General features: G+C 33.7%; 1 protein-coding gene across 1 annotated transcript; it reads left to right on the forward strand.

The window, feature by feature from the left end:
- Window positions 1-8,614: 8,614 nt before the first annotated feature.
- LOC129789371 (diacylglycerol O-acyltransferase 1) lies at window positions 8,615-15,224 on the forward strand. Its single transcript, XM_055826160.1, has 7 exons — window positions 8,615-9,422; window positions 11,481-11,701; window positions 11,766-11,927; window positions 11,997-12,149; window positions 12,214-12,548; window positions 14,593-14,865; window positions 14,951-15,224. Exons 1-7 carry the CDS (start codon window positions 9,298-9,300, stop codon window positions 15,179-15,181), a joined length of 1,500 nt encoding a protein of 499 aa, XP_055682135.1. The 5' UTR covers window positions 8,615-9,297; the 3' UTR covers window positions 15,182-15,224.
- Window positions 15,225-15,376: the final 152 nt, after the last annotated feature.

Genomic DNA, 15,376 nt, shown 5'->3' on the forward strand with positions numbered 1-15,376 from the left:
GCTTAAAATTGATTTATTAATTTAAATAATTCTTAGAGTAAGCAAGCATACACAGAAACTGATAAATACTTAATTTACTTTCACTTTACTTATAAAGTAAAACAAACTAATACAATTAAGCACATATGGTTGAAAATTCAATTAAAATAAAATATTGTGTATATTAAAACGATATTTCATATAGAATATTCTGAATTAAATATATTGCAATAATAACTATACAATTCTTCCTATATAATTGGCAAAGCATTGAAATATACATAAAATGAATAGAAAACAACTTGCAGATTGAACGATATCAATACAATATAAATAGAATTATAAAAAAAAATTGAAACATTTTTATTTTCAAAATTTTTAATTTTCATTTATAAATTTGGCAAGCTTTTCTCACAAAATAGCAAAAACTTCAAATTGCGAAAGATACATTTCACATTGATTTAAATTTCTGAACGAATTGATGAACAATACATAATTCATTTAATTTAATTTTCACTTTGTGTGCCCAAAATTTTCCACTCTGTCATTCGTGGTTTTTTCCCTGGTAATTCCAAACCATGCTATTTTGCAGCATTCATTCTGCTTCTTTTTTCGTTCAGTCCATCAGATTAAAAGTTCTATCAAACACAATTAATAACATTTTTCATTTGAGAATTTATTGCGAATATTGCACAAAGCTCCTTTGGGCGCTTTAAATGTTTATCACAATTGCAACATTCTGTTACTGACAAATAGTTGAAATTAATTGCAAATTAACATTGTTACAAGGTATGTGAACTATCGGATGAATTGGTTGAATTATATAGGTTTCCAAACAACTATTCTATATTTGGCTTTAAAAAAAAACTCCATACGATTTCTAAGGTTGAAAAAAGATTCGATGCATTTTGCGGGGTCTTCAAAATGTTAGTTTTACATTTAAATACAAAAAACTTATCTTTTAAAAGTTTCTTTAACACAATTTATAAAAGAATAGAAAGTAGTATAGTAAGTAGGAAAGAAAATCATATTATTAGGTAGGTACTTGAAAAGTATTTTATAAAATGTTACGAAATTTTTAAATAGAACAGAGAACTTATCCACCCTTATGCGAGTTAAACCCCTTCAGTTCACTCAATGAGTACTGATAATTTTGAAAATTCCACAATGATTCATCCCATAATTGCCCCCGAGTGCAATTTCTCATTGCTCATTAGCGAATGTTTTATCCGCCACCCTCTTCTATACATAAATGGCGTTCTTGCTTTTGGATCATGGCAAGGCCCATTCACAGCGAGAAGCGGAATGTTCCATGTATTTTAATTAATATTATTTGTATTTCCCCTCTGGTTTATTATTATCATAGCAACAGAGATATCAAATTATAATTGGCAATTTGCAGATAAATTCCTGCCATTTTCCCGGAAAAACCTATTCCCACGAAATGAAAATTTTCGTTCTCCCAATGAAAGATATATACCTGATGTATTGTTGTATTTATTTCTCATTAAGAGTAAAATATATTATTATATATTGATTAAGATCTATTTTAAGATTTATCTTCGAACATTTGGTAAAAGACTTTTTTTTTTAAATTCATTTTAAGATACAACAATTTGCTCATAAATTAACCAATTCTCGCTTTTCAGGGGAAACGAGAAGCAAATTGGCAGTATTTCGCCTCGAGGCAATTCACATAAAAGCCTGAAATGAAGCTATTCAGTCCCACAAATTGCACTTAAATTAATTAAACTAATTAATTTTATTAAAAGACTCCTGTGAAATGCAAAAATCACGCAATCATTTATATTTCAAAACGCCCTCATTGGTTTAATGTGCTTCCCAGTTTGTTCTCATTACATTAACTTTCATATGAATAAAATTTGTATTGTAGATTTTCATCTATAAAGCCACAGAATAATGCAAAGTGTAAAGTAATTTTACAATATTAATTTTTAGAAAAAAAAAATAAGAGAAAATTAAAGAGATTATCTAAATTGTGAATTGAGATAATAAATTAAGTGATTAAATGAAGTATTAAAAAATTTCTTTTACGCTGAAAAATAATTGAAACTATTTCTATTCGTTTTAATTCATAAATAATTTGACATAGCAAATAAATGTCAACAGTTTATTTAAAATTATCACTTTATTAATATTTAATTGACCAAAATAAATTTTGTTAAATGCGATTTATAGGTATATAATTATTAATTACCTATAAGTATTTTACTTTCCTTAATCTTCTGAATTATATTCAAAGTAAAAACAATATTTTATTCAGCAATCCTTTTCTTTATACTATCGAATAAATTAAGTTAATTATAACGCATTAAGTAATATGTAGGAAAATTAAATAAAATGCTTGTGTGTATGTAATTTATTCCTGGAATTACATACAAACTTTTCCCTCTTTTCACTATGTTACCAACTGAAAATAGCTATATGTACGTAATTTTACAAAATTAATGAAAATTCAATTTGGACGATTTTATAAATTGAGCATAATTAATATCATAAATTGATTATGTTGCCTAATTAGTTTATAAATTCATATCAAAAAAGCATGTTCTGTGCATATCTATTTAATTAGTTTTATTTGATAATTACATATTTAGACATTTCCATGGTAATTCATCCCCTGTAGGGTAGGTATACCTATGTAGGTATACCTATAATTACTCACCGTGTCAGCATTATATTGCAAATTGGCAGCCATCAATTGTTTGTTTATTTCAACATAAGTACAAAAGCTTGTGAATAAAATTTGAACATAATCTGTATGGTATATGTATGTATATCCTTCAGGCTATGTTATACTGTTTATCAAATTCCTAAATACATATAAAAATCTCAAAATGAGCAAGATTCTGTGGAATGTGGGAGTTCCCCATCTACCAAAAAAAAAGTTCTAGCAGGAAAAGAATACTCTCACTCTCGTTTCGATTGACTAATCATTCAATTTGCAGTAAATACCAGTATAAAGTATACATAACAAGGGAATCCAACCACAATGTAACCCCGATATGAACGAGAAATTGGGGATGAAGGAGAGATGAAGAAGTAAACTCACCTTCTAAAGCACTTTGCGAAGGGAAAATTTTCTTGGAGTACGGGGGAAATGCCGCGTCAATACTTCTCAGCGAGCAAAACCCTGTCAACGTCTCCGCAAATTCCCTACACCGACGTCCTCACAGAAGAACACCACCCCCGCAGACGCATCTATGTCTTCCACTCCCCGCCGTAATCTCCCTTTTGTTCTGCCAAACGAAATTACCTCGTTTAAATGGTTTTACACAGTTCTCAATCTCAAGCTATTATCGCTTTATTCTTTCATGAAGCATCACAAACATTTTCCTTTTTGCCAGCCACACCATAGCACACCCATCTTGCACAAGTGGCCTAGGCCACCCGCAATCCACTCACCCAAGCACTACACCATCCACCTAATAACTCTATATGTTCATCGTATTGCTCCTCATCAACAATTTTCCCTTCCCCATAGCTATTTTTTTCTTCTTCCTCCATCCTTCCTTGCTTTTCCTTTTCTCCCACCCTTTCCACCTCTCCCTTCCGGGTTGGTGTATTTTTTTTATTTGATTTCTTCCACACCACACTTCCCTGGCGCGTCGCCTTTTGTTGTCATCCATTTCCACTTGTAAATAGTCTCCGAGGAGTTCTTAAGTGTTCAGAATACTTTTTTTTTAAGAATAATTACGAGACTAATGTAAGGTCAAGAGGTCTTAAAGTTGGTGGAAAAGAAATAGTTTTGGTCGTACTAATCGGAAAAAAAATTAATCTTATCATGGTCATTTCTAAATTGTATTTTAAGCACTATGACCACTTTGCTCTATATAACTGGTAAGATTTTTTTGGTCTTATGAATGAATCTTATGAATAATGGTTTATTATATCCAAGAGATACATGATTATCTATAATAGGTCTTTTCCTAAACCCTTGAGAAACTTTGTTTGTCCCACTCTGCCCTAATAGTTACCTGTGTTCATAGGTAAAATATCGAATTATAAAAGTATTTACGCTCTTACTTAAATTTACGCCACCCCAAGTGAACAATCTAATCAGGATTTAAGGGAGCGTTTACGTACGCAAATTCCGCCCCCGCACGTTTTGGCACAATCACAATCCAATACAATTTATTTTATATCTATGTACCATTCTTGCAAGTTCTGGCAATTTTCCGGGGGAAAAAAGAAAGAGGAAAATATCCCATTCCTCGCGGCAAGAATTCTTCAAAGCAACATCCCCCCAACTCAGTGAAGAAAACATAACACTCCAATAAAAATTATCGCACACTTTTGCCAATTTGACTTGGAGTCGGAGATTGGTGTTGTTTCTTTCGCAAGTCAATTCAAGGGAGTCGGTGTATAGTTAAGAGATTACAGACACAAATTGTGTATAAATTCTCTTGGCTTCTTGTATAGGAGGGTTTGGGGGAATTTTGGGAAAAGTATACGAAGGGTGTGGGTACATAAAAAAGAGCAAAAAGTGGAGAAAATTGCTGGAACAAGCAAGAGAGATTTGTCTCGGTGATTTGGAAGTTGGGAAATTCTGTCCACTGAGACACCAAATAACCAACCTCAGCCTCGAGGAAATTGCAGAGGAGGGGCGGTCGTGGGTAGTTATTCTTTTTTTTTTTGTTCCTTCACCAAGATTAACTCGACTCCTCCATCTGCTATTGGTCTCCGTATGATAGGGCCAATTTCATTCGTATTATCACCCACAGCATCACAGCCATACTGATCCACCCCAAAGTGAGTTTGTCACCATAAGAAGCTCATCATCCTTCGATTTGTCCACACGATAGAGACCTTCCTCCCACTCATTCATTGTCACTCCGTCCACCCACAGCTCTCATCCTTCTTACGCTTTGTGGGGAATCTTCCTGTGCGATTGCCCTAAAATGCTGTACAAGAACTAAACGGAGAGATAATGTGGAATAATACGTTGTGATTGCAATGAATGATACGAGATTATATGTTTTTTTCTTGCTTTTGATGCTATTTGAGTTCCACACAAATTACCCCATACTACTCTATGAAGAGTGGTCACGATGATGATGATGCTATCGCAACAGATCAACACACAAAAAGTGAGTAAACTCAAGTGCCAATTGAGGGTGGAAAAACCGCACAATATATATTTTCAACCCTCTTGCATATTTTTTTTTCGTTTTATATTTATTATTGCAAAAAATCAGTGTTATGTTTCACCGGAATATTGCAAATGTTAATGAAATTTTTGTAAAAAGTATTTCCATTTATTTCATGCAGATCTCTGGCTTTATTTCATAGTGAAGAATAAAATCTATAAAATTATTTTAAAAAAATTTCGATTGAAATCATCAATCAAAGAGATAAAAATAGAAAATCTGTTTAGCTTTCGAAAATGTTTAGTGACCTATTGAAAGATATTTTCCATATGTGCTTTGTATTTTTCAATAAGGCCATGAAAAACAGAAAATTAGTAAACTCCCTTTGAAATCCTTTTGGGATAAAAACAAACTGTGAGAAAAGTTGCAATGTAAAATAGAAAAGTGCTAGATTTTCCGGACAATCCGGCAATCTTGCGTGCCATTGAAGAAGGGTTTTAGGAGAAAATCCAATTGAAAAAAACAAGAGTATGCATGCCTTTCAAATTGTTCGATATGTGTATGAATGAAGGAATTGAATTTAGCGCAGAAGAAAGGAAAGGAAATCCAATAGAAAGTGGTCAATTTTCCTCAAAGAGTAAGAGGAGTATGTTGTTAGATGAAAGAACAGCTTTTCCAATTTCATTTTCTCCATCTAAAACCCCACATGCGGACATGCAATTGAAGGAGATTTAGGGGAAAATTTAAATAAGCTCTCTACACAGACTTTTGTTTGTTCTAAAACGTAATAGTACAAATCATTCCATTTTCCCTCCAAATGCAAATCTTATCCAATTTTCCAAAATTTCCACATACAAAATCGATTGAATGGCAATATTGCATAACACTGTATGAAATATCTAAATTTTATTGGGAAGGTGTAATGAATTGATTGGCATGTTATTTGAAGCGGATGCATTAGGTTGCCCACTAATTATCACGAACCCAAGTGTGGAAAAACAATTTCTCTTTGTTTGGAACCTTCGGAATAATGATGCGGGGTATGGGGAGGTTGGGGGTGGTTTTAGTTTGTTTAGGAGATGGTTGACCAAAGAGAGTCAAAATTCGGTTTGTCAATCATTGTCCAAATGTATAGCCCCCATTGATGGGCAGTTTTCGCTTTGATGATTTGCACGTGGTGTGCTTCAGTGGATCATTATCACTGCAATAATATCTATTTCGCTAATTGAAATACATTAAATGTGAAAATTACTCTCTTGCAAATGGAGTAACGAACTAATTTGCCATCAAATTTCCCTTTATAGGGGAAAGCACTGACATTTGCAAAATACCCTCAACTGAAACTAAACACAAAATTAGGCATAAATGGAAGTTCTCTTGGAGTAATTTTATACTTCCCAAGAAATAAACAATCAATTTCCCAAAGTGATACGTTACCAATTTGGTGCTTTATCATTTTTTTGTAGTTGTTAAGCTTTTCTCAACTACTATATGTACAAAATTGTAAAAAATTCAATGAAAACATATGAAAAAAATAAATTGAAAAAGAAAATTAAACAAATGATAATAAATTAAACTAAATAAAAATAGCCGTAAGCTGGATAAATGTGTTGGCTTTTGAAATGAATATGCCGAAAGGTTGTGGGGCGTGGGGTGGAATAATGTAATTAATTTGCCATAATTATTTTCAGAATGATATTGTGCACAAATAAATTGTGTTAATTAATATTAAATCGATTCAATATTGTGGAATTCAATTAGTGAAAAATTATTTACTGCACACACAGAGCACCCCGCTCGTACTAACCGAGCGGAAAACCCGGGAAAACTTCCCTTCAGCACACACCACCCCCAATGCTGCTGCTCCTTTTGAACGGAAACCCTGGCACACTTTTTAACACAAATTGCTCATATGTGTGGAATCCTCAAAATACCATAATAATAATAATTTCTCTCTCTCATATTGTTCAATTAATTACGAAATTTTCATTTGCACATATGTACATACGCCTATTTTTTCCAAATTGTTAATCTACAGCTTTGCATTTGGCAGGTTTCACTGAAGAATATTATTTTTTTAAGCGTGAGGAAAAATGGTGGGAGGAAAGACTTGACTCAGACAGTCTCAATTTCCCCACGTTAGTCAACAGAATTACAGAGAAAATGTGCGAAAGAGTATTGTGTTGGAGACTTAGCTGTACATAATTTCAAGTGCATTGATTGGAGTTTCTAACACAAACACTCATTGATTACTTAATGGAAAGATGACAAAAATTTTGTAAAAAAAAAAATAATGTCATTAAAAGACAAAAAAGTATTTTATTTTTAAATAAAATTTTTAAGCTGAACTTGGACATAGGTACGTGTTTAATCCTTTCAGGTTCGCGATCTATCTAGCGACCTGATTGATCTAAAAATTTTTTTTGTGGGTTCCTTTGAGTTCAAATAAAACATTTTTGGCAAAACATCCCAAATTAAAAATTTTCGGTTTTTCGTCCTTCTTGATCCTGTGAGTCCTTGGGGATCTCTTTTTGTAGTCATTAAATGATCAGGGATTGTAAAGACAATTTGAACTCCAATGTTTAAAAACAAACTATACAAAATAAAATATTTTCAAAATTGACCCTTTGGGTCAACGTATGACCCAATGGACCTGAAAGGGTTTAACAATGCTTTGTTTTAATAAAAAGAAAGAAATTGAAATATTTAAAATACTTAACATTTGTTAAGTATTTTACTTATTTAATTAAGTATTAACAGATTAAAAATCTGATGTTAACATACCAACAATAATTCTCTTAAATATATCACACACTAAGAGCCTAATAAGCTTCATTGCACACAGAAAAATTATTCGTTATTCTAACATGCAAATCATATTATTCGCTTTTTCATGAGTAGGGGAGAGCGGGGTTAAAAAAGTCACTTAAGGGTTTAGAAAAAGCTCAAAATATCATATTTCCCAAACAGATAAAGCGAAATGTATAGCTCATTTCTCTAGGAAAACTGCCCTACAACTCTTTCTCAGATCATTTTGTTCTATCTAGCTAGGAAATATGATATTTTAGGCTTTTTCTAAACCCTTAAGTGACTTTATTAGCCCCGCCCTCCCCTATAAAAAATAAAACATTTAATTAATTTATACTATAGGGGAAACCAGAGCAAAAAAGTCAATTTGCATAAATAATTTTATCTGTAGGATTCCACGCAGGCAAGAAATTTTCCTCGATAGGATAGGGAATTTCCTGGCCTACAACTTTGTCTCGGACCATACTTTTATGCTGATATATTATGCTACTCTCCTGAAACATATACAGAAAAAAGGAGATTAATTAAAGCGAGTGCAGAAAATGATTTTAACAGATCTGTCATTCATATTCGTAAAAGTGGCATTTTCACTCGCCTTTTGAAAAAATCCTAGAAATCTTAAATCCTTAAATGCAAAAAAGTTTCTTGAAGGTTTGATTTTAGCTGAATTTATATACATTTTAAAAAAATACGTTAATTCGCCGATAATTTTGCACGACTCATTTCTTTTTTTTCCGTCACAAAAAGAAATCAAAAACCTTAATGAATCATTTGTAAACAATTTACCCAACTCATACAACTCACACACCCACTAAACCGGCATTAAAGTGTTGTATAAACAATATATACATACATATGTATGTGTAGTGTGTGCGAGTATCGCATTTAAATTTTTTGCAATAAGATTAAAAAGTCGATGAGTGTATAGCATTGTCAGTTGTTGTGCTCCTCTCGTGAACAGCGAAAATAGCATTTCCCGAAGAAGTGTCGTGAATCTTCCCACTCGTCTTATCGACAAAATCCCAGCTTCATGAGAGATAGCATTAATTAACAACTCGTTTTCTTTTTTTTTCACGTCGCCGAGTGCTTTCTCACAGATAAGAATTTTCCGCCATGTGCTGCATCGTGTAGTCAGTGTTGGGCTTCTGTGGAAGAAAGACGCGCGCGCGGCTTAAGTTCAGCTCTTGGGTGGGAAGTGCTGTTGGAAATTGTTAAGAAAATTGAACATGTGTTGTAGTGGAGAAAAAAAAAGTATAGGGAAATAATTACTGTGTACAGAAGATTATAGAGAGGTTGGGAGAGAATTCTCAATAGGTTGGCATTGACCGTCAAAATCACCTTCGGCCTGCAAGTGGTGAGATCACGTTAATTAATTAAAACGTGCACTTGGGAGAAAAAAATGGGTGATCACGATGGATCCCATGAGAGGAATCGCGTGAATTATCGTCGTACAAAGAGTGTCACGAGGGCAGAGGAGATCATCGAGTATGAGTACAAGCAACGAAGATCGCAACCTGATAAACCGTAAGAATATCCATAAATTTCCATCAAAAATTCATATTTCTCCAGATTGTTATTCAATGTCCAAAGTTGCGTAGCAATGGAGGGCGAATCGACATTTTTCTTTCCATCTTATCACGGACGGGGCATTCTCATTTCAATAAACCGCGATAACGCGTTTTTTATCAACTGACTCTCTCATCATATATATAGAGGCGCTATCACACAGAAACTCCAAGACTTGCAACACAAAATAACTCCATTTATGATTTGTATACTAATAATTCGATGGGTTGGAAAAAAATTCCACACAGTCATTCCAACAATTCAAAATCACCCAAAACTAACAGAGTTGGAGATGCTTTAAAAGCACACCGACTAAATGGGCTTGTTTAGTCAGTGTTTACAAGCATTTTCGTGAGATCAAAGTCCACACATCTTGCCTTTACGTTCGAATGAGTTCGATGGATTTATGATCTTCTGGATTGCGAAAGGCTGTCTGCATGAGACGAAAGCGCGAGATTGTGGCTCTGGGTCAGGGACTCTGTACTGTAAAAATACACGTTTTTTGGCGTGATGTCACTACGTGCGAATATTTAGCAACATGTTGATGCACAGAATAAATATTTTGTCAAGAGATTCTAAAGGAATTTTCTTTTATATTAAGATACCGCATATTGCATTAAATTACATTACATCAGCTACATAAAGATTTTTCATGTTTTATGAAAATCCGTCAAACAGCTGAGAATTTTTTTTTTAATATTGACTCAAATAGCCCCGATATCCCCTAATTTAAGATAAATAATTAAATATGAAAGTAGCATAGCTATGCATCAAATGCTATGCAGTTGAGTATTAGTATGAAATATGTGTTTGTATGAGATGTACAATAGCTCTAATTTTATGAAGAGTTTAATAAACTTTTTGATTCTTTTATGCAATGTTCCGTAATCCATCAATACGCATCACTCACGTTGAAATATTAATACAAAAAGAAATTGTGAATGAAATTCATTTTTTGAAAATTGAGCGGTATTGTTTATAAATCCTGATTTTTTTTAGTTCATAAAAAGACTTTTTGTTTGTTTCGACATAGAAAAATCTTCCGTTCAAGAAAACAACCGGAATCGCCAAAGAATTTCCTATTTCCACTGGGGAAAGCCGGTTAATAATATTTACCAAAATATGTAAATAATGACGTCATGTGTCGTATTTTTTCTCTCTTTCAATGCATAAAGCCATGCTCGGTCATGCAAATGCCTTGGTGGTATTATGCTTCATGCATTGACAAAAATTCATGAAACGCAATAGTGACGTAATTTTTTACATTTTTAAGCAAATCTTTGCCGACTTTTCCTGACTAATCTCACCGTAAAATAGGAAGTTTTATCAAAAAAATATTTGATCCTTTTATTATATTCACGATTACGCGTACCCCGAATATTTCCTCGAATGAGAGATTTTTCATACACAAGTGAATTAACTCCTTTTTCTTGCTCTTTGCTTTCTGATGCTTATACTAGTTGGTGTTTATTTTAATCTTTTTAGAAATAATAACAAATTCTAATTTATGCTAATTATACCTAATCATACAAAATTAATTTCTTTTTAAGTTTTTTTTATTACTCGACTAAAATCATAATTTTCAATTTATGAATGAAACAATGAATGAAGTAAACAAAAGAGCATTTAATTAAAAATTAATATCCCAACAATTATAATAAAATTTAATTTTAAGATAAAACATGTAAAAAATATTATAAATACCGGTGACACACTTAGCCCCGTCCCTTCTTTATGTATAGGAACAAAGCTGGGTACAATAATTAAAAATTCATTTTTTTCTCAAAGTTCTCAACGACAACAATTTCAATGTGATCATTAAAATCTTTCACATCTCACAATAGTATAAAATCTCTGTAAAATCTTCTGAGCAAAACAAAGATTAATTCAAAGATGGAAATGAAATTGCATAATGAAAATGAAACTTTCAGATATTTTCTTTGGATAATTTTAATTTTTTTTTTGTAATTTTTACTGCATCTCCTTCAAGTGAAATTTAATATTATTTCTCGTTAGATGCCATCGTCCACAGGATTCACTTTTCACATGGAGTTCGGGTTTCAACAATTTCACGGGACTGGTCAACTGGGGCTTCCTCCTCTTGACAATGGGTGGGTTTCGTCTTCTCCTTGAAAACTTCATAAAATACGGCATCCGAATTGACCCCATGCAGTGGTACATTGTCCTGACTGGGAGGAACGAAGGCGAAGGCTTTCCATCGCTAATCCTCATTCTGTGTAAGAAATTTAATTTCTTTGCCTTTTCATCGCAAATTAAGGGACTTTTAATTTTTTTTTTCAGACACTTTGGTGCCAGTTTTAATTTGCCTTTTAGTGGAAAAAGGACTCTCCGTTGAAATTGTTGCCGAAGGATTCGGAATGTTTGTCCATGTGATCAATATTATTGTTCTCATCCTCATTCCGATGGTCATCATCCACATTCGTGGACACAGCTTCAGCCTCAGTTAGTTTTCTTTTACAGTATATGAATCTTAAATACGAATTATGATTTTCTTTAATTTATTCCTCATAGTTGGAGCTATCTTTGTCTGCTTCGTATACTCCATCCTTTTTATGAAGCTCTGGAGCTACGTACAGGTGAACATGTGGTGTCGTCATGAGAGTACTTCCCCAAAATCTACAAAGTCTCGAAAAAGAACTCAGAGCATATCAATCGCGCAGCTTCGTAAGTTTATCTATTCTGATCTAATTTTCAAGAAACAAAAAGTTAAATTTAAATTTTCTTACAGAGAAAGAGAGCGCCCAGAAAAATGGCACAGACGCCGTTGATGGAACGAAGGAGACCCATAAACAAGAAAAGCTCGTTCAATATCCTCAAAATCTTCGGCTCACAGATCTTCTGTACTTCCTCTTAGCTCCTACACTCTGCTACGAATTGAACTTTCCAAGAACTTCAAGGATCAGAAAGCGATTTCTCCTTAAACGCATTTTGGAAGTAGTGATTGGGGTCAACGTTGTTATGGCGCTCTTTCAGCAATGGATGATCCCTTCAGTCAGGAATTCATTGACACCCTTTTCCAATATGGACCTGGCTAATGCCACTGTGAGACTTCTTAAATTAGCGGTGAGACTTTTTAGCTGTGATTCTTTCTTCAAAGATTTAGCTGTGATTCTTTCTTCAAAGAAGCACAGCTTCTGTGTACACTCTAAAATGCAAAGTCGTCAGATCGAGCTCAAACTTGGGATGAGCACGAATTAGGGTCCCCACATTCCAAAAAACGTATGCGCCAAAAATCTTTCCGTCCGTCCGGCCGGCCGGCCGGAGTATAACGCTAAATTGCGAGAGAACGGTAATAGATAGAGACTTGCGGTAAACGGCAAAGTTTAAAAGTCGACTGGAAGACGTCCGATTATGAGGTCAAATCCACCCCCCCACCCCTCCGTCCGCCATTTTGAATAACCTCAAAATTTTGTTTTCGCTATATCTCAGCCGCTATTATAGCTAGATGGCTGAAATTTTGATATGTTGTAGGGGACATCAAGAGCTTTCCAACGATACCTCATTTTCAAAAATCGGTCAAGCCGTTTAGTCAATATGGCCGCCACAATTTTTCATCGAAAATCGGCCATAACTCGAGAACGGCTTGACCGATTTTGATCAACTCGGGCTCAAATGAAAGATATTAATGAGCCCTACAACTGCTCGGAACATTGCAAGTTCAAAAAATGACCGCAAGTAGCGCTAAAATCGAAAACAAAATTTTCGATGAGTTTTCGATGAATATCTCGAGCACCGCTTTATAGAATTGCTTCAAATTTTGATATGTTATAGTTGACTATATTATCTAACTCCATGCCAAAAATGAAGAAAATCTATGTAGCCGTTCCGGAGATATCGCGTTTTAAAGTTAACATGTCATATCTTGAGTTGCATAAGACCAACGCCCCGCGAAGCGGGGCGTTTTATACATATATAAAAAGTAAAGTAAAATATATATAAATGCATAGATATACACATTATATATACATATAAAAATGCAAAGATAAATATTAAATAAAAATATAGCATGGATGGAACAGTATAAAGCGAAAGAACGGTAAGTAAAACTTACGGGCTGTGATTCTTTCTTTGTCAGTGAAATGTGAAGATGACTGAAAATTGTGGATGAGCAAATTTTGAGGAGAGACTTACTCGTGAGCCGAATCACAGCCAACGCCCACCACGATTAAGGATTTCTTCAAAATTTCTGCGCGTTGGCTGTGATTCGGCTCACGAGTAAGTCTCTCCTCAAAATTTGCTCATCCTCAATTTTCAGTCATCTTCACATTTCACTGACAAAGAAAGAATCACAGCCCGTAAGTTTTACTTACCGTTCTTTCGCTTTATACTGTTCCATCCATGCTATATTTTTATTTAATATTTATCTTTGCATTTCTTATTCTAATTCTGTGAATTTCATGAATTCAAAATTCGCGCGGATAATTGCGCGCCAATGCAAGACACTGTAAGAAAATTATAATTACAGTGTAATCTTTATATATTTTGGAATAAAATTAAAAAATAATGTTAGGAGAGACTGGGGTACAGTGAGTAAGATTGGATGATAATCCTGAAAATCTTGTCCTAAAAAGTTATGTAAAATTTTAAAAAGAATAATTTTTAAGTAAGTTTTTCTTATTTAAGTTTTCCATAGAAATTATCAGAAAAAATTGAGATTTTAATTTTTAATTTTTATTAATCTTAAATTAAAATGAGAAAATCAATATGGCGTGTATGGTCAAATCACCATCTTTGAATTTTATCTATTTATTTAATTTAATTTAAAAGAAACCTGGGGCGCAATGGATAGAGCACTAGAGTTCGCATTCAAAAGTCTCTTGTTCAAATACAGAACCCGGCAAATATGCCCCATCCACCAACGTGCAATTAAATTACGTTGACCGGTTGGATTAGAAGATTAATACACTCTTATCTGTTAAAAAGCCCACATGTGGTAGTATCTCGTCAGCAATCCATTACTTCTTTTCTCCGCAAGGACAATAACAACAATAACATCAGGGGCAAGCCTTATGTCCTTAAATGGAACTTTTTGTTCACAATATATTTTTTTAATTTGAAAGAACAACACGTTTTATTTGCCAAATATATATTAATTTATTCACTTTAGATTCCAAATCATCTAGTTTGGCTGTGTTTCTTCTACCTCGCTTTCCACTCGTTCATGAACCTTTTGGGAGAGCTACTCCAGTTTGCAGATAGAAATTTCTACTGCGACTGGTGGAATGCTAATAGCATAGACACATTCTGGCGCACCTGGAACATGCCTGTGCATCGCTGGTGTGTCCGTCATCTGTACATCCCAGTTGTGGACATGGGATTTGGTAGAACAGCAGCTTCCATCACGGTCTTCTTCATCAGCGCTTTCTTCCATGAGTACCTAGTAAGTTTTTACGGTTCTTACTAACCTTTCTATATAATTATTTATGCCACAGAAAAGAAAATTTAAATTTTATAAATTATTCTAGGTCAGTGTTCCGCTTAGGATGTTTAAAGTGTGGGCGTTTATGGGAATGATGGCTCAAATCCCTCTGTCGTGGATCTCGAATTACGCTAAAGTCCGTTTTGGTCCACGCTGGGGGAATACCATTGTTTGGTCTTCGCTGATCATTGGTCAACCTCTTGCCATAATGATGTACTACCATGACTACGTTGTAACACACTTTAACGATGTTTTGGTGGAAACTAATGAGATTTAATAAAAGATTCCAATAAAATTCTCGGGAAAATGGAGAAAATATATTTAATTTTTAAATTATTTTAGGAGAAATGAGGTAGATAGCAATTTTTAGATGAAAAAATCGTTTGCTGCCTTGGTTTTTTTCCTGTAATCCCTGTATTAGTGAGAGTAATAAAAATCTAGATTTTCTCTTATTGTTTCAAAAATCTTCACG

Source organism: Lutzomyia longipalpis, chromosome 2, assembly GCF_024334085.1.
Source record: "Lutzomyia longipalpis isolate SR_M1_2022 chromosome 2, ASM2433408v1".
NCBI lineage: Eukaryota > Metazoa > Arthropoda > Insecta > Diptera > Psychodidae > Lutzomyia > Lutzomyia longipalpis.

Bases quoted from the DNA above. Each gene is read 5' to 3' on its own strand.
- LOC129789371 (XM_055826160.1), top strand. From the start codon at position 9,298: ATGGGTGATCACGATGGATCCCATGAGAGGAATCGCGTGAATTATCGT. The intron at 12,549-14,592 runs GTGAGACTTTTT...TATTCACTTTAG, and splicing joins TGAGACTTCTTAAATTAGCG to ATTCCAAATCATCTAGTTTG. The intron at 14,866-14,950 runs GTAAGTTTTTAC...AAATTATTCTAG, and splicing joins CTTTCTTCCATGAGTACCTA to GTCAGTGTTCCGCTTAGGAT.